This window comes from Hypanus sabinus, chromosome 2 (genome assembly GCF_030144855.1).
Source record: "Hypanus sabinus isolate sHypSab1 chromosome 2, sHypSab1.hap1, whole genome shotgun sequence".
Classification (NCBI taxonomy): Eukaryota; Metazoa; Chordata; class Chondrichthyes; order Myliobatiformes; family Dasyatidae; genus Hypanus; species Hypanus sabinus.
Window position 1 is genome coordinate 192,350,603 of NC_082707.1, and position 19,714 is coordinate 192,370,316.

General features: G+C 43.9%; 1 protein-coding gene across 5 annotated transcripts in view; it reads right to left on the reverse strand.

Annotated features, from left to right (window-relative positions):
- Nucleotides 1–19,714, reverse strand: part of abcd4 (ATP-binding cassette, sub-family D (ALD), member 4) — a 69,176-nt gene that overhangs the window by 16,394 nt on the left and 33,068 nt on the right. For 4 of the 5 annotated variants that reach the window (XR_009510529.1, XM_059961969.1, XM_059961979.1 and 1 more), the window contains 6 exons: nucleotides 17,253–17,345; nucleotides 12,767–12,990; nucleotides 9,199–9,290; nucleotides 6,869–6,905; nucleotides 6,740–6,789; nucleotides 3,196–3,248 (listed from right to left, as the gene is read on the reverse strand). Coding sequence is in view for 4 of the 5 variants with exons in the window: in XM_059961969.1 (XP_059817952.1) it covers nucleotides 3,196–3,248; nucleotides 6,740–6,789; nucleotides 6,869–6,905; nucleotides 9,199–9,290; nucleotides 12,767–12,990; nucleotides 17,253–17,345 (549 nt within the window). In the remaining variant the exon portion in view is untranslated. The remainder of the gene's footprint in view (nucleotides 1–3,195; nucleotides 3,249–6,739; nucleotides 6,790–6,868; nucleotides 6,906–9,198; nucleotides 9,291–12,766; nucleotides 12,991–17,252; nucleotides 17,346–19,714) is intronic. The other variant, XM_059961975.1, reaches the window with a different exon arrangement.

The following is a 19,714-nucleotide window of genomic DNA, read 5'->3' on the forward strand; positions in this document are numbered from 1 at the left end:
TTCAGATGGTCAAGCTTTCTACGCACACTTCAGTCATTCTCTGCTCTGCTCTAACGGGATGTCTTATCAGGCAGATTATGCACTGGGATGTCTCAGAAGTCCTTCATCTCAGAACTGACCAGCAGCCTTTCACTTCCACAAACTCTTCCACTTCCTCACAGATCAATGTAAATTTGTTATCAAAGCATGTATACAATACCATGTACTACGTGTAGATCTGAGGTGATCTGGACCAGTTGGGGAAAATAGGCTGAAAGGTGGCCTATGGAGTTTAATGCGGACAAGTGTTGCTCTTTGCGAGGACAGATCAGAGTAGGACTTGCGCAGTGATCAAAAGGACACTGAACAGTGCAGAGGAACAGTGGGATCCAGGAATTCAGATCCACAATTCCTTCAAAGTGGCATCACAGGTAGCTATGGTCATAAAGAGAACACTTAGCACGTCAGCCTTCATAATTCAAAGTATTGAGTACAGGAAGTGGGATGTTATGTTGTAGTTGTACAAGGCATTGATGAGATCAAATTTAGAGAATTGTGTGCAGTTCTGCTCAGCAACCTACAGAAAAGATATAAGTAAGATTGAAATAGTACAGAGAAAACTTACAAGGCTGGTGCTGGGTCTTGAGGATCTGAGTTACAGGCAAAGACTGAAAACATGGAAACAGAGAGAACCTACAGCACAATACTGGCCCTTTGGCCCACAAAGCTCTGCTGAACATAGTGAATAGTGAAGAGTGACCTCATTCACTGGAACATAGGAGAATGAGTGGAGATTTGATAGAGATATACCAAATTGTGATGAGTATAGTTAGGGTAAATGTAAGCAGGCTTTTTCCACTGAGGTTGGGTGACACTAGAATTTGAGGCCAACTTTACTGGATGAAGACACTCAGACCCCTGGAACCAGTTATCATTTCCATGGAATAATCTGGCAAGTGGAGCTAGAAGTAAGGGACATAGCCTCAAGATTTGTGTGAATATATTTAGGATGAAGACAAGGAGAAACTGTTTTTTCCAGAGAGTAGTCAATCTGTGGAATTCTCTGCCCAAGGAAGCAGTACAGGCTACTTCATAAAATATATCTGAAGTTCAAAGTAAATTTATTATCAAAGTAGGCCATATACTACCCCGAGATTCAATTTCTTGCAGACATTCAGAGTAAGTACAAAACAAAAGAGTCAATGAAAAACTGCACACAACAGAGATGGGCAAGCACCCAATGTGCAAAAGACAAACTGTGCAAATACAAAAGGAAAATTGACAATAATTATCAGAAGTACATAATTAAAGACAAACAAATTCAAGACTATAAATGCAAAGATTCCAAAAGAAACCAGAAACAATCCAACACATCACAGGATCCTGCAGCAGTTTAACTCAATCTGATTACTTATACAGGCACAATCAAGTGGCAAGCTTCATTCACCAAAACATTGCTTTAAAATACAAACTCATAAAATAAACCATACCTCACTATAAAGACAAACCCTGATCTAGCTTTAGAGTCAGAATCTCACAAATTATATTTTAAGCCATCTGTTATTACAGACAGGACAATCTATCTTAACTGTCTGGATATAATATTACAGGATAAATAAGCAAGAACAACTTATTTAATAGATACAACCATTCCAAACACACACAACATACAGAAATCAGTAAGAGAAAAACACCAGAAATATGCTGAGTTTACAGAGGAAATTTGATAGACTTTGGAACATAAACAGGGTATATATACACTGTACAGTAATATCTACAAATAGTTTCATTAAACAATTAGGGCTACAGAGCAATATTTATGTAAATCTTCAGAAAACCGCAATACTAAACACCACTAGAACAGTCCGTAAGAGCCTAGCAATTGAGGAATAAGTGTGCTTGGCTATGCCTGTACCTTAGGTTTTAACAGCCTGAGCTGATTGATTGATTAAATAAATAAATAAATAGTTAGATAGATAGGTAATCAATACATAGTAAACACAAGTTGTTGAGTCCATAAAAGTGAGCCCATAGGTTGATGGAATCAGTTTAGTGTTGGTTTGAGTAAAGAATGGAGGCGAGGAGAAATTTCTTTAGCCAGTGTGGTGAATCTGTGGGATTCATTGCCACAGGCAGCTGTGGAGGCCAAGTACTTGGGTATATTTAGGGCAGAGGTCAATTAGTCAGGATACGGGGAGGTCAGGAGACTGGGTGTGAGAGGAAAATGGATCAGCCATGATGAAATGGCAGGGCAGACTCAATGGGTCAAATGGCCTAATTCTGCTCCTGTCCTATGGTCTTATCCCCTTTGGTTCAAGAGCCTGAAGACTGAGGAATAATCACTGTTCCTGAACCTGATGGTGTAGGACTTGATGCTCCTGTACCTCCATCCAGATGGCAGCAGCAAAAAGAGAACATGGCCTGGATAGTGAGGGACACAGTGATAGATTTTTCCATAGCAGGATAATTAAGGGCTATGGGGAAAAAGGCAGGTAGGTGGAACTGAGACAATGGCCAAATCAGCCGTGATCTTATCGCATAGTGGAATAGGCTCAACAGGCCAGATGGCCTACTCCTCCCACTCCCGTTTCTTATGTTTCCTATTAAAGGATTGGAATCCCTGAAGTTCTCTAATCTAGAATGAAATGAGAGCTTCAATAGAGGTTGGAACCAGTGACCACAAAACACTGGTCTGTCACAGAGAGAACAGGAGGGAGGCTCATTAAAGAGGGGATACCAACAGGGAGGTTCCAACTTGTACTTTGTGCTTAGCTCCGAGGAGGTATCTGTGCCAGAAAAGTGTAACTCACCCCAACAGGTCACTACCAGTCTCCAAGAGGTCTTTCCTCACTCTCACAGTAAGCAGTTGGAGACAGCAAAATTGATCTACGTCCGTCCACAGCCTTTAGTCCTATCCACATAAAGTGGGTGTCCAACTCTTTCTACAGGCTCCAGCTGGCAGTCTGCACCACATGGGAGGAACTCTTATGCAAGCAACAGTATAGCACCAAGTATGCGAAGCTGTAATCTGCTGAGCCACCTTGGGGCCGAAGTCACTGAAGTCATTCACAGAGCCTACACCCACAAGTGTGTTGTGGTCGAGTACAACACGTGCTTGTGGCCAGAGAAAAAATTGTAGGCACTGCCAATTATTTCCACAATCCACAAGTTATCAACAACACCCAAAGCTCTTCGAGCAGAGTAAGAGTGACTCACCAATTCCAATCGACTTGCTCATCCAGCCCACCGGTCCTCTTCAGGAGGGACTCCTTAAAGGGAACCCATATCAGTTATTTGCCAAAAGCATAAATGTGTCTGCAGTCGCTCATTGAAACTTCATTTAAAACCGGAAGGAGGAAAAGTTTGAGTTTAAAGGGGTGGGAGGGATTGTTCCCTTAGTGCAGGGTTTCCTAACCTGGGGCTCGTGGACCCCTCAGTTAATGGTAGAAATCCATAGCATTAAAAAAAAAGGTTGGGAACCCCTGCCTTAGTTCAAATCTTGGCTTAGTTTTGAAATAAAGCTTCCTGGCATTTTGACAGTGGCTAATAGAGCATAGCCCTGATAGGGTTGGGGAGTTGAGTTGAAATTCAGGCCAGCCCAATAAGATGACGGTTGTCCAGGGCTGTATGTTCCTCTGTTAAATAGGCAATGCCAACTTGCTGGGTGCACCTGCCACGTGACCAAGGAAAAGTCATGCACTGCTCTTTCTCCTACATCTGTGTCAATTACCAGCATTGTACCCCTTTGAATAAATCGATACTATCATTCTTCAGAAATAGTACAGAAACAGGCCCCTCATCCCACTGTGTTTGCTCTGACCATCTTAATGCCATCTACCTGAAGGTGGTATATATATCCTCCATCCCCTGCTTATTCATGTATCTGACTAAATCAGGGGCTTCCAGCCTAGGGTGCACGGAGTATTGGGTTAATGGTAAGGTTCCATGGCATAAAAAGAGTTGGGAAACCCTGGTCTACATGCTTCTTCAACTCTGTTATTGTATTTGCTTCCACCATTGCCCTTGGCAGCACATTTCAGGTACCCACCACCCTGTCAGGGAAGAAAAGTGTCATGCAAATTAGCTTTCAAGCTCTCTCCCTCACTCATTAAAGCTGCGCTCTCTCGTATATAACACTTCCAGCCTGAGAGAAACTGACTGTGTACCCTTTCTTTCATTGATTCTGTTAGTTATTACTCTGTGCATTTATTGAGTATGTCTGCAAGACAATTAATCTCAGGGCTGTATATAGTGACGTATCCATACTTTGATAATAAATTTACTTTGAACAATCAATGCCTCACATAATCTGGTCAAATTCTCTCAGGTCACCCCTCAGCCTCTGACATTCCAGAGAAACCAATCGGAGTCCAACTTTTCCAATACTCTCTAATCCACGCAACACACTAGTGAAACTCTTCTGCATCCTCTCCAAAGCTTCCTCATTCTTCGGGCAAAGGGACAACTAGAATTGCAAGTAAACTCCAAATGTGGTCTAATGAATTTTTTATACAAGTGTAGGGATTCTGCACAATCCTTACATACAATGTGCCTTATTGAATTTAATTTGTTTTCTGCTGTATGGCGAGATAGAAAACAGATTAGAATTTATATTATTTTCATTAACTCTCTTCCAAATCAAATAGAGAGTCACAGAACCAAGCAACACAGAAAAGGACCCTTCGGCCCTACATGTTCATACTAACTGACCATCAAGCACTCATTCATCCCATGTTGTTCTCCTCACATTCCCATCAACTGTCCCCAGATTCTACCATTCTCCTGCACAAGAGGGGCAACTTACAGTAGCCAATTAGTCAACCGAACTGCACATCTTTGGAGGAGACTGGAGCACCTGGACATGTAAACTCCACACAGTCAGGATTGAACTCAAGGTCACTGGAGACATGAGGCAGTGGTTCTACCAGATACACCACTTTAAAAACGTGGCAATGATATTGATTAAAATCACAAAGATGCCCAAGCCTGAAAGCACATACCACCAGGATCAAGGTCGGCTTGTGTCCCACCACTGAACTGTCTCGTAGTACAAGATGGACTCCAGACCTTACAATCTGCCTCTTCACATCTTGCCCTTATTGTCTGCCTACACTTTCTCTTTAACACTCTATTCTGTATTGTTACTGCTTTTCCCTTGTACTTCCTCGAAGTGTTGGTGAGATGAAATCTGTATGGATGGCAAGCAAAACAAAGCTTTTCACTGTACCTCAGTATGTGTGACAAAAAGCACCAATTTACCACGGGTTTTCTATGTTTCTCAAGGACTGATTACAAGGAATAGGGACGAGCACGGCGATGGAGGTGTCCATGCATAAACACGGGATTAGTACAGGTAACGTTTTTTGGGATGTGCTTTTGCTGCCTAGACCGACCCTCCTGAATTTAGTAGCACGCTGGGACATATCAGAAGGTTATCAAGAGACATATTGGTCGAACATGGACCAATGAGATCATCCAACACACAGTGACAGGAAACACACAATAAGGAGCTCTTCATAGACCTACTTTATATAGCAGCTTTCAACATCCCTCTCAAGACATCATTACGAATTTGCACCATTTATTTAACTATTTAATAAAAATATATTTAATGTAATTCACTTTTTTCTATTACTACGTATTGCAGTGCACCGCTGTCAGAAAGACAACAAATTTCACGAAATATGCCAGTGATATCAAACCTGATTCTGATTCAATGAGATGCTTTTGCTAGCAGCCAAATTGGACACAGCAACAGTGTAATAACTGCATAATATGTTTTTCTGATTAAGGGATAGGTAACTATCTACTATGACAAAGAAGCAGGCCACTCAGCCCATCTGATCTATACAGGTTCCCAGCAGAACAATCCATTAACCCCATTCCCTCTCTAATTTCCCTGTACCTCCAACTTATTCTCTCCTGCACTCGTTGTCTCTCCCCTTTTGTAATTTTTCTTTGACACTTATCTACCCTGGAAAATGAACCCATCAGATCTTTGGGATGTGGGAGAAAACCAGAGCAGCCAGGGGAAACCCAGCCCGTCAGTGAGAGAACTTGTAAACTGCACAGACAGGTCAGGATTGGACCAGATCAGAAGGACCGTGAGGCAAAACACAGGGACAGTTCACCTTTACTGAAGGGAAATCCTCATGGACTCTGCACTTCACTACCTCTGCAAAGCAGGCAACATAATCAAAGACACCTCTCTTCCCAGCCATTCTCTCTTCTCCACGCTCCCATCAGGCAGGAGATACAAAACCCCAACTTACACACCACCAGGCTCAAGATCAGCTTCTATACCGCTGTAATAGGACTACTGAATGAACCTCCTGAACAATAAGATGGATTTTTGATCTCATCACCTACATCTCCAAGATATTTCCACTCACCCAAACAATTCCATCACAGAAAATGCAAAATCCCCAAATTACACGCCACCAGGCTCATGGACAGTTTCTATCCCACAGTTAGAGGTCTCTTGCATAAACCTCCAGCATGGTAAGATGGATTTGACTTCACCATCTGCCTCACCATGCTCTTGCACTTTGTTTGTACTTTCCCCGTAATTAACCTATATGTAACATAGTAATTGTAACACCATATACAGTACGTAACACTGCATACTGCATTCTGTTATTGTTTTACTCTTGAACTCTCGACGAATCAATGTTGTAAAAGATTTGTAGGGACAGCATGCAAGAGAGTTTCCAATTGTAACTCTGTACATGTGACACCAATAAACCAATTTCCAACTTACCAGTCCAGTCACCTCCAAGAAGTGAAAGATTCTCTTGTCATCTACTGATCCTACAAGATACAATGCAACAGTGTCACAATTCCATCAGACCACTGGGCTTGGGATAAAGAAAGATAAGCAATTTGGTACCTGTTACAGGGTAAATTTCCTTCAAGGGGTAAATAATCTGTTCAAAGAGACAAAATTATTAACTTTGTTATCGAACAAAATGGAGATACAAGAGACTGCAGGTGCTGGAGTCTGGAACAAAAAAAAACAAACTTCTGGAGGAACTTGGCAGGTCGAGGAGCATCCGCAGAGGAATATGGACAGTCAATGCTTGGACTGAAATCTTTCATTCACACTGGGATTCAACCCAGATGAAGGGTGAGATGGGATATTGGACTTCATTACATGAGTTGATTGAGTTAAAGAACCGGGAAGTAACACTGCAGCTTTATCAAATCCCTTGATTAGACCACACATGGACTATTATGTTCCGTTCCAGTGGCCTCATTATGGGAAGCATATGAAAGGTTTAGAGAAGGTGCAGGGGAGATTTACCAGGATGCTGCTTGGATTAGTGAGCATGTCTTATGAAGAGAACTTGAGCAAGTTAGGAGGTGACAGAGGTGTACAAGATGATAAGAGGCATAGATCAAGTGAATAGCCAGTAACTTTTTGCCAGAGTGAAAATAACTAATATCGGGGGCATAACTTTAAGGTGATGGGAGGAAAGTACAGGGTTGGGGGGGGGGGGGGGGAGATACAGAGATTGATGGGTGCACGGCTAGGGATGGAGATTGAGGCAGATATTAGGGACATTAATGAGACTCTTTGATAGGCACATGGATGACAGAAAAATGAAAGCCTATGTAAGAGATAAGGGTTAGATTGATCTTAGAGTAGGTTAATAGGTTGGCATCACATTGTGGGCTGACAGGCCTGTACTGTGTTGTAGTGTTTGATGTTCTATGCTGCCTGACCTACTAAGTTTCTCCAACTGTCTGTTACCTGAATTTTGGAATTGCAGGCATTTTGCAGGGAGCGCAAGAGGCCATATGGCCTAATTTGCACATTGTTGCATTGTCCTTCCAGGGACTTGTGTACTCTCCCCCCATTCCCCACCAGTGCTCTGTCCCAATCACTACCCAGCCTTTAAGCTGGAGTTGACCCTGCCCTCGCCAGTACGGGGTTTCCACACTTCTCTACTGGGGGGTCCCTCTGCCCTCCACCCAGTACTCCCACCGACTTTACCCAGAGGTCTCTCCTTCCAGAAGAGATAGGAGCAGAAATAGGCCATTCGGTCCAATGAGTCTGCTCCAACATTTGATCATGGCTGACTTATTATCCCTCTCAACCCCATTCTCCTGCCTTCTCCCGTAACCTCTGATGCCCTGACTAATGAAGAACCTATCAACCTCCACTTTATATGTACCCAATGATTTGGCCTACACAGCCGGCTGTTGCAAAGAATTCCAGATTCAGCACCCTCCGGCCAAAGAAATTCTTCCTCATCTCTGTTTTAAAGGGAAGTCCTACTGGTATTCTGCTTTTGCTCCTTCTAGCTACTCCAGTCTTTTGGCATGCCTTCTGGTATTTGGCATTGTACCCTGGGAAAAAGATTCTGACCATCTCCCCTATCTGAGTCTCGCATAATTTGATAAACCTCTTTCAATCTGTGGCAATGAATTCCACAGATGCACCACCCTCTGGTTAAATAAATTCCTCTCTATTCCAAAGGGATGTCCTTGTCTTCTGAGGCTGTGCCCTCTGGTCTGAAGACTCCCCCACTATTGGAAACTCCCTCCTCCATTCTGTGCCACTGTCCTCCATACTCAGCCCTCCTCTCCCCCACCCTCCCAGTGCTCCCACCAGCCTCCACCTTCCAATGGCCAGCATTCCTTGGCAATGCTATTGCCCTCTGGTCCATCCACTTTCCCTCACCTTTCTCACTGTAGGAGGAAATGGGGGGGAAGGACAGAAGGGTAACGAGAGAAGGGCGGGAGTGGTCAAGGCCACCTCAATCACCCACCACTGCTGCCCCTGCCTTGAGCAACGTCAGGACCCTCTCGAGGTCTCTGTCTGCCCTCCTCATCCACCACCCGCCAAAACTTCATGCCATCTTAAAAGTTTCATATCCCCCACCCATTTATTCTGATCAACCATTCTAGTTAGTGATCTCCCACCCCCTCTATTACCCCCATTGCTGCAATGTAGACTCTTTAATCTGTTCTTTATAATGTTTTATTGTAAATATATACTGGTTTTTATTGATGCATATTTTACTTCATACCCATCCTTTAACCTCTAAAATAAATACACAGACACACTTCACACCCTGACCAATACACCACAGCAAATTCCTAATACATATTAACGTATATGGTGAAAAACGCTACTTCCTTGATCCATCCACCACCCCCCCCCCCCACTTACCCACCCCAGACAGATTGCTGCTGTGTCCTCCCCACACTTACCTGCTCCCTGAGGGTTCCATCAGTGAAGTACGGCTTCTGGGGGAGAAAGAGTATCCCACGGGGCCCAAAGCAAGTCGCCATGTGCACAGAGCCTGCAGGTAAAGAGAGAACACACCGGAGAGGTTTCATCTCGTGCTCAACACCCACTGACTGCTTAAAGGCTTTCCTATGGCATGAGGGTCAGATACGGGGAGCGAGCGTGAGTGAGGTCTGGTCACACAGGCTGACTGAGCTGACTCGAGGGGCTGGATGACGTACTTCTGCAGACACAGGAGACTGCAGAGGCCTGAATCTGGAGCAACACACAAAATGCTGGAGAAACTCAGCACGTCAGGTAACATCAATTTAGAGAAATGGACAATTGATGTCTCTTTGTGGTTAGGTGGCTTCATTTGAACTAGAAAACTAGAGGGGAGATAGCCAGTATAAAAAGTCAAAGCCAAAGCCACATTTACCATCATATATATGGTACATGTACAGTACATACATTGACAGGTGCAATGAAAAACATACTGCAGTATCACAGGCACTAGGAATAACGTAGCACATTCTGGTGGAGCAAAGTGCAGGAGCAAGTGATGGCAGGTAATAATAATTATCATCATCAAAGACACGTAATAAAAGACCAACAAATTCAAGACAGGACAGGCAGCATCAATGGAAATGAATAAACAGTCAACATTTCCAGCCGAGATCCTTCTTCGGGACCAAGGGACTCAGCCCGAAACTTCAACAGTTTATTCATTTCCATGGACAACCTGCTGAATTCCTCCAGCATTAATCACGTAATTAACTCACGCTGATCTGAGTGCATTGTATGTTACATTGACTGTTCTATTTATTATAAATTACTATGATTGCACATTGCACATTTAGATGAAGATGAAGATTCTTATTCCTCATGTATGTGAAGGATGTAAGAAATAAGGTCAATTTAATTATGTGTGTGTTGGACAGTTTTGCATTTCTATGGAACCTTTCATTTCTCCTTCAGCAGATCACTAGTTCTTTTAAACTGCTGAGACACTTCTGAAGCACAGTCTCTGACGCAATATTACCATAAGACATAAGAGCAGGATTAGGCCATTCAGCCCATCGAGTACGCTCTGCCATTCAATCACGACTGATTTATTATCTGTCTCAAACCCATTCTCCCTGTAACCTTACGAAGAACCTGTCACCTCTGTTTTAAATAAATCCTACAAGACCAATGCACACAGGGCAGAATTAGGCCTTTTGGCCCATTGCCTCTGCTTTTTTGTTATGTGGTGTATTGAGGGAACACTGCAAATAATTTACACACAACAAACTCACACAAAGTCACAATGTGCGACTCATCAGTGATAATAATTATAAGGATGGTTGAAGATGCAGAGAGAATTTAATGCAGACAAGTGCGAGGTTTTGCATGTCAGAAGGACCAACCAGGGTAGGTCTTCCACAGTGAATGGTAGAGCACTGAGGAGCGTGGTAGAACAAATGGATCTGGGAATACAGGTCCATAAATTCTTACGGGATGTCATGTTGAAGTTGTTTAAGATATTGGTGAGGCCTAATTTGGAGTATTGTGTGCAGTTTTGGTCACCTACTTACAGGAAAGATGTACACAAGGTTGAAAGAGTACAGAGAAAATTTACAAGGATGTTGTCGGGTCTGAAGGACCTGAGTTATAAGTAAAGGTTGAATAGGTTAGAACTTTATACTTTATAATGTAGAAGATTAGAGGAGATTTGACTGAGGTATACAAACAGGGTAAGTGCAAGCAGATTTTTTTCCACTGAGATTGGGTGGGAACTACAACCAGAGATTATGGATCACAGTGAAAGGTGAGACGTTTAAAGAGAACATGAGGGGGAAATACTTCTTTTAGAGGATCATGAAAGAATGGAATGACCTGTCAGCACAAGTGGTGCATGCAAGCTCAATGTCAACACTTAAGGGAAGTTTGGATAGGTACATGGACAGTAGGGATATGGAGGGTGATGGTCCCAGTACAGACCAATGAGAGTAGGCAGTTGAAATGGTTTTGGCATAGGCTAGATGGACCAAAGGGCCTGTTTCTGTCCTGTCCTTCTATATAACTCCAAGGATAAATAACTGCCACTACACCAGAAACAACTTCCCTGTCCTCTTTAAGACATTTCAATCACTGAGGGGTATCTGCAAGATGCTACCAAGGCCAACATTTATTGCCCATCCTGAATCCCAAACACTGCCACCCAAAACAACCCCTCCCCAGCTACCAACCTCCTGAACTGTTGCCTTAGCTGGGCTATTCCAGAGGGAAGATTAGTGTTAACCATTTTGGTAAGTCTGTCATAAATAAGACAATAAAACATAGGAATGAATTCGACTATTATTATCCCTCTCTACCCTATTCTCCTTCCTTCTCCCCATAACCTTTGATGCCCTACTAATTAAACTCCGTTTTAGATATATTCAATGACTGGGGCTTCACAGTTGTCTGTGGCAATGACTTTCACAGATTCACCACCCTCTAGCTGAAGAAATCCCTCCTCACTTCTGTTCGAAAGGTACGGCTTTGTACTCTAAGGCTGTGCCCTCATGTCCTAGACTCTCCCAATATAGGGAACAACATCTCCACGTCCACTCTATCTAAGCCTTTCATTACTTGATAGGATTTATGATGTTGTGATTTCATCCACAATGTTGTGCTGACCTTTCTAATCTACTCTAAGATCAATCTAACCCTTCCCTCCTACACCACCCTCCATATTTCTTTCATTCAGGTGTCTATCTAAAAGTTCCTTAACTGTCCCCAATTTGTCTGCCTCTACCACCACCCACATGCACCCACCAGTCTCCATGTAACCAAAACCTCTAACTTCCCCACGATACTTTCCTCCAATCACCCTAAAATTATGGTCCCCTCATTTCAGCACTGCCATTGGTTGTCCAGATTTGGGTGAGAGCCGTTTATCTTGTCTTTAGCACATTGTTCTTCTGTGAGATTGTGCTGTGGGCAAACTGGCTAATTGCGGTTCCTGCACTGAATCATTAAATCATTGACTGGAGGTCCTGTTCCTGTGCTGTACTGTTCTATGTTCTAGATGGTTTTTACAGTCTTCATATCCTGTTCAGTCATTTCGGATGTATTTATTTAATAGATAGGAAAGGACTGGAGGAAGATGGGCCTGATGCAGGCAAATGGGATTAGCACTGGTAGGCAACGGGGTTGGACCACAGTGTCTGATCCTGTTCTGTGACTCTAAATCCCCCTTCTGCCACGGCGTGATTGCTCCTCACGTTTTCTGAAACAAAAGCACAGGCCTTTTACTCATAACATAGGGTGTACTGCGTACACCTGGGAGAGCAGACAGGGGTAGGTCTCATCTGAAAGAGAGTGCTGCTGATAATGCAGAGCTCCCCTCAGCTTCGCACTGGAGTGTCAGCCTAGATCTGTGGGTTCTATTTCTGGAACCCTCTTTCCCACGGCTGAGCAGGTTGACGGGTTTTGAACAGTCAGTCATAGAATCTCAGAGTACTGAGACAGATGGCAGACAGGAAAAGGTACAATTCCCTGGATGAAATTATCTCCAAGTCTTACCGTGGGTAATTTTCCATAATCCATTCAGTACCCGTAACAGGGTGGTCTTCCCTGTGCCTGTGTTGCCCATGACCAGGAGGTTGTGTCCCGTGCTGACCTTCAGTGTTAAGTTCTTCACCAACAGTTCCTCTGAGGTCAGGGAGGTAAAAGACACCTGGTCCAGTGTAAAAGCCGTGTGGTTGGAGTCCTTCTCCTCCCCTTCCTCTTCCGAATCCATGCTGTTCCTGGAGAAGGTCAGGGTCACAATGTCAGCTTCGCCAGCAGGGCCCCTGGAGACCACACCACATCCTGCAAACACCACCAGCTCCCAGTAAACTTGGTGAACGTCTCTCTCAACCGTACAGGGAAAATAGTGCTGGGGGAATGTGAAGAGGAAAAAGTTAGTTAAGACCAAAGTTGGGCCCTTGAAGGCAGAAACGGCTGAATTTATTATGGGGAACAAGGAAATGGCAGACGAGTTGAACAGGTACTTTGGATCCGTCTTCACTAGGGAAGACACAATCTCCCAGATGTAATAGTGGCCAGAGGACCTAGGGTAACAGAGGAACTGAAGGAAATTCACATTAGGCTGAAAATGGTGTTGGGTAGACTGATGGGACTGAAGGGTGATAAATCCCCAGGGCCTGATGGTCTGCGTCCCAGGGTACTTCAGGAGGTGGCTCTAGAAATCGTGGAAGCATTGGTAATCATTTTCCAATGTTCTAGAGATTCAGGATCAGTTCCTGAGGATTGGAGGATAGTTAATGTTATCCCACTTTTTAAGAAAGGAGGGAGAGAGAAAACAGGGAATTATAGACCAGTTAGCCTGACATCAGTGGTGGGGAAGATGCTGGAGTCAATTAGAAAAGATGAAATAACAGCACATTTGGATAGTGGTAACAGGATCGGTCCGAATCAGCATGGATTTACGAAGGGGAAATCGTGCTTGACTAATCTTCTGGAATCTTTTGAGGATGTAACTATGAAAATGGACAAGGGAGAGCCAGTGGATATAGTGTACCTGGACTTTCAGAAAGCCTTTGATAAGGTCCCACATAGGAGATTAGTGGGCAAAATTAGAGCACATGGTTTTGGGGGTTGGGTACTGACATGGATAGAAAATTGGTTGGCAGACACGAAAGAAAGAGTAGGGATTAACGGGTCCTTTTCAGAATGGCAGGCAGTGACTAGTGGGGTACCGCAAGGCTCGGTGCTGGGACTGCAGCTATTTACAACATACATTAATGATTTAGATGAAGGGATTAAAAGTAACATCAGCAAATTTGCAGATGACACAAAGCTGGGTAGTAGTGTGAAGTATGAGGAGGATGTTAGGAGAATGCAGGGTGACTTGGGCAGGTTGGGTGAGTGGGCAGATGCAGTTTAATGTGGATAAATGTGAGGTTATCCTTTTTGGTGGCAAGAACACGAAGGCAGATTACTATCTGAATGATGTCAAGTTAGGAAAAGGGGAAGTACAACGAGATCTAGGTGTCCTTGTTCATCAGTCACTGAAAGTAAGCATGCAGGTACAGCAGGCAGTGAAGAAAGCTAATGGCATGCTGGCCTTTATAACAAGAGGAATTGAGTATAGGAGTAAAGAGGTCCTTCTGCAGCTGTACAGGGCCCTGGTGAGACCCCACCTGGAGTATTGTGTTCAGTTTTGGTCTCCAAATTTGAGGAAGGACATTCTTGCTATTGAGGGAGTGCAGCATAGGTTCACGAGATTAATTCCCGGGATGGCGGGACTGTCATATGTTGAAAGATTGGAGCGACTGGGCTTGTATACACTGGAATTTAGAAGGATGAGAGGGGATCTGATTGAAACATATAAGATTATTAAGGGATTGGACATGCTAGAAGCAGGAAAAATGTTCCCGATGTTGGGGGAGTCCAGAACCAGAGGCCACAGTTTAAGAATAAGGGGTAGGCCATTTAGAACAGAGTTGAGGAAAAACTTTTTCACCCAGAGAAAAAGATCTATGGAATGCTCTGCCTCAGAAGGCAGTGGAGGCTAATTCTCTGGATGCTTTCAAGAAAGAGTTAGATAGAGCTCTTATAGATAGCAGAGTCAAGGGATATGGGGAGAAGGCAGGAACGGGGTACTGATTGTGGATGATCAGCCATGATCACAGTGAATGGTGGTGCTGGCTCGAAGGGCCGAATATAACCATATAACCATTACAGCACGGAAACAGGCATCTCGGCCCTTCTAGTCCGTGCCGACGCTTACTCTTGCTAATGTTATCCCACAGGAATGGCCTACTCCTGCACCTATTGTCTATTGGAACTCAGCGGGTCAGGCAGCATCTGTAGTGGGAAAATGACAGTCTCAACCCAACACATGGATGATAGATAAATGAAGGGCTATGTGGGAGGAAAACTTTGAAGTAGGTTGTGAGTTTGGCACATGATAGGCCGAAGGGACTTACTGTTCTGTTCTACGTTCTAGGGAACATCAACTGTCCATATCGGGTTGAGATTGTTCACCTGGACTGAGAGAGGGGGAACAGCCAATATACAGTGCCTATATTCACCCCCCCCCCCCAGAAGTTGTCATGTTTTGTTGTTATACAACACTTAATCACAGTGGATTTAATTTGGCACTGATCAACAGAAAAAAAACTCTTTCATATCAAAGTGAAAACAGATGTCTACAAAGTGATCTAAATTATTTACAAATAAAGAACACAAAGTAATTGATTGCTTAAATATTCACCCGCTTTTAATATGACACACCAAATCATCACTGGTGTAGACAATTGGTTTTAGAAGTCACAGAATTAGTTAGATGGAGATCACCATGTGCAGTCACGGTGTTTCAATTGTAGTAAAAATACACCCGTATCTGGAAGGTCCAACTGCTGGTGAGTCAGTGTATCCTGGCAAAAACTACACCATGAAGACAAAAGAACGCTCCAAGCAACTCCACGAAAAGGTTAATGAAAAGCACAGGTCTGAAGATGGATTCCAAGTCACTGAATATCCCTTGGAGTACAGTAACGTCAATCATCAAGAAATGTAAATATAGAACAGCTGTAAATCTGCCTAGAGTAGGCTATCCTCAAAATCTGAGTGATGATGCAAGAAGGGGACTAGTAAGGGGGGCAACCAAGAGTCCTACGACAACTCTGGAGGAGTTACAAGCTTCAGTTGCTGAGATGGGAGAGGCAATACATACAACACTGGTGTATTCAGTGGTGTAAATCAAACACCACCCATCATCAAAAACACACCACCCATACTGTGAAGTGTGGTGGTGGCTGCATCATGCTGTGGGGATGCTTCACTGCACTGAAGGCTTGTTAAGATAGAGGGTAAAATGAATGCAGCAAAATACAGGGAAGTCCTGGAGGAAAACCTGATGCAGTCCAAAAGAGAACTGGAATTTGGGAGAAAATTTATTTTCCAGCAAGACCATGACCCCAAGCATAAAGTCAAAGCTACACAGGAATGGTTTAAAAACAACAAAGTTAATGTCCTGGAAAGGCCAAGTCAAGAGTCCAGACCTCAATCCAATTGAGAATTTGTAGCTGGACTTGAAAAGGGCTGTTCCTTCATGATCGCCATGCAATTTGACAGAGCTTAAGCAATTTTATAAAGAATAATGGGGAAAAATTGCAATGTCCAGATGTGCAAAGCTGATGGAGGCTTATCTACAGAGACTGAAGGCTGTAACTTCTGCCAATGGCGCACCTACTAATTACTGACTTGAAGGGGGTGAATACTTATACAAATACTTATTTTGTGTTTTACATTTGTAATTAATTTAGATCACTTTGTAGAGAGTTGTTTTCAGTTTGACACGAAAGAGTCTTTCGCTATTGATCAATGTCAAAAAAAAGCCAAATTAAATCTTCTGTGATTTGATGTTGTAAAACAATAAAACTTGAAAACTTCCAAGGGGGCGTGGGGAGTGAATACTTTTTATGGGCACTGTAAAGGGGTGAGGGAAACTGGTAGGAGAAAAGCTGGCAAATGATTGGTGGATCCAGGTGACTGGCAGATGGAGAAAGGAAAGTGGAGGAAGTGAGAGAAGCGGGCATCATGGCCTTTCCAATCCGTGTAAGTGGTGACGTGCTGTCAGTGGGACATACTACAGGCTCCCGCCCATCGCAAGTTATGGCCAAGAAAGCTCAGCAGCCCCTCTACTTCTGCAGGAGGCTAATAAGGAAACTTGGCGCTAACCCAATAATTTTTATTGATTCTCCACAGAAAGCATCCTATCTGGACGTATCATTGCAACTGCTCTGCACGTGATTACAAGAGACTGAGTGTGGGCACAGCTCAGCACACTACAGGATCGTCTCCTCTCTCTGGAGTCTGTCTATACTTCTCGCTGCCTTAGTTCTCGCTGACATATTCAAACATCCCACCCACTCTAGACATTCTCTTCACAGCCCCTCCTATTAGGCAAAAAGATAGGGGGGGATGGGGGAGGGAAGGAGGGGAAAGGAGGATGGAGAATGGGGTGAGGTCAGTGCTCGTTGTTGTCAATAAGACTTACTCCTCAGACTCGGGCGAGTGTCTGGCTGCTGAGCGTTTGCCTGTCCGGTGCAACACGGAGAGCTTAACAATCACCTCTTGCAGTTCCCCGATTCTGTCAGCAACAGCACAGAGAAACACAGTGAGGATCGATGGGTTGTAAGGAGTGGCCCCAAACATGGCCACCAATAAAGTTCAACTCAAAAGGCCTTCTACACTGAGCGGCCTCTTACTGCAGTAGGCACCTCGTCAGTCTTATCATCTGAAGGTCTTGGGTTTGGCACCAGTGCTCAGAAGATTGGGGTTCAATTCCTGACGCTATCTGTAAGGAGTTTGTATGTTCTGCCTGTGAACACATGGGTTTCCTCCAAGCGCCCTGGTTTCCAAACACGTACAGGTTAGTGTTAGTAAGTTGTGGCCATGCTATGTTGGCACCAGAAACAGGGCAACACTTCGGCCTACCAAGCCAGTGGGAACCATCAAGCCCCAGTCTAAACTAACTCCATTTTCCACGTCTAGCCTCACACCCTTCCACGCTTTAGAAATTCAAATTCACTTAATGGAGTTAAGCAACTGGTCTCAGCAAGGCCATGTGTCCACACAGAAAGATGTACTTACTGTTCTAGTCAAATCCTCAGGTAAAAAAAAAACATGACTTTTGTAAACTGCTTCCTGTACCCACAAAGTCGACCTTTAGTCATTTATGCACAGGGATACCCAGGTCCTTTTGAACATCAACGCTTTCAATCCCTGAACATTTAAAATACAGTCTACCTTTAAGATTCAGGATTGTTTAATGTTATTTCCAGCACACTCCAGATTCAATACAAAAACACATTAAGATAAAGAACACACACAAAATGTTAGTGGAACACAGCAGGCTAAGCAGCATCTATAGGGAGAAGTGATGTCGACGTTTCGGGCCGAGACCCTTCGTCTCCCTGATGAAGTTTCTACTGGTGGGTAACCCCTCATTTTCTTAGGTTCTTTTTATTCTGTCTGCCATAGCCTAGCCGATTCACTCTGCTGGTGTATATTCCCCTAAACCGGGGGTCGGCAACCCGCGGCTCCGGAGCCACATGTGGCTCTTTTACGTCTGTGCTGCGGCTCCCTGTTGCTTTGGGAAATAATTGGTTGTGGCGACCCTTTTCCTGGCACATCCGAACCGACTCACTATTAGATAGCCTACGGGGGTTTGCGAGCACAGAGCTTTGGAGCCTCTGCGCCATGGGGGGCAGGTTGAGGGAGGCTTAAAAGTGAGGCTGAAGATTTCGAATAAAGTTTTTTCCTTCGACTGCAGTTACCGACTCCGTGTCGTAATTTTAGCGCTGCGTGTAGCACACCGCTACATGGTCAGTATTTAATTAAAATGTATTTTATGTTAGTTTGTTAGTTTTTGAAATGTAATTCTAAATTTGAAGATTATGGTGATCTTGTACAATCTAAATAAGACGTTGTGGCGACCCATTTCCTGACACATCCGAACCGGCTCACAATTAGCCAGCGCTCAGGCTAAGGGAGATAGCCTACGGGGGTTTGTGAGTATGTGCCTTTTGCAGCATCCACGCCCATGGGGGGCGGGTTGAGGGAGGCTTAAAAGCAAGGCTGTTTAGTTCGAATAAAGCTATCTTTGACTGCAGTTTACTGACTGCGTGTAGCAACCGCTACAATGTGTTTTTATCGCTGGCTGTCCAGAGGGGAGGTGCTGAAACGCTTTGTCGCGTGTCTGGAAGAAGTGAAAACTTTCCTGGGCAGCAAAGGGCTCACCTTTCCTGAGCTGGAACAGCCAGAGTGGCTGGAAAAGCTACACTTCATGGTAGACATGACAGCGCACCTGAACACGCTGAACACAGCTCTTCAACGGGGTAAGGACGTACAGCCCTGCACATGTTGGAGGATGTTTTGGCATTCGAGCGCAAGTTGACGTTGCTTGCCAGAGATTTACAGAAAGGCACATTGTCTCACTTCCCCAATTTGAGAGAGTTCAAACAAGGTCACGACATGATAAATTCGGAGTATTTACATTCTGCAATCATTGCAATGCAAACATCGTTTGGGAAACGCTTCTGTGAGTTCAGAGAGGAAAAAAACACATTATCCTTCCCGGTCACTCCCCTAAGCATCGATCCATCCCTACTGAATACGACTGCATTGTCAGGTGTGAGTCAACCTGACCAAGTATGATAAATGTTTTAATTGCCTATTATTTTACGTATATTCATATGTTTTCATTGTTCAGTGAAATAGTCCTTTTATTTTTCAGGTTGACAGCTGGCTGACGTTATTTTTGGTTTGCTGCTGGCGGCAAATTTAAGTTTGGCGTTTTTCATAAATACAAGAAGGACTCAAATAGACGTTGAGTATTTTACTTAAAAGTAACCTTCAACCCAATGTCTTTTTTTCGGAGTTCAAAATGTTTTTGTTGCATGCAGAAATGTAATTTCGTTTTCTCTGCAGGAGTTCATCAATTTCATAAATGCAACA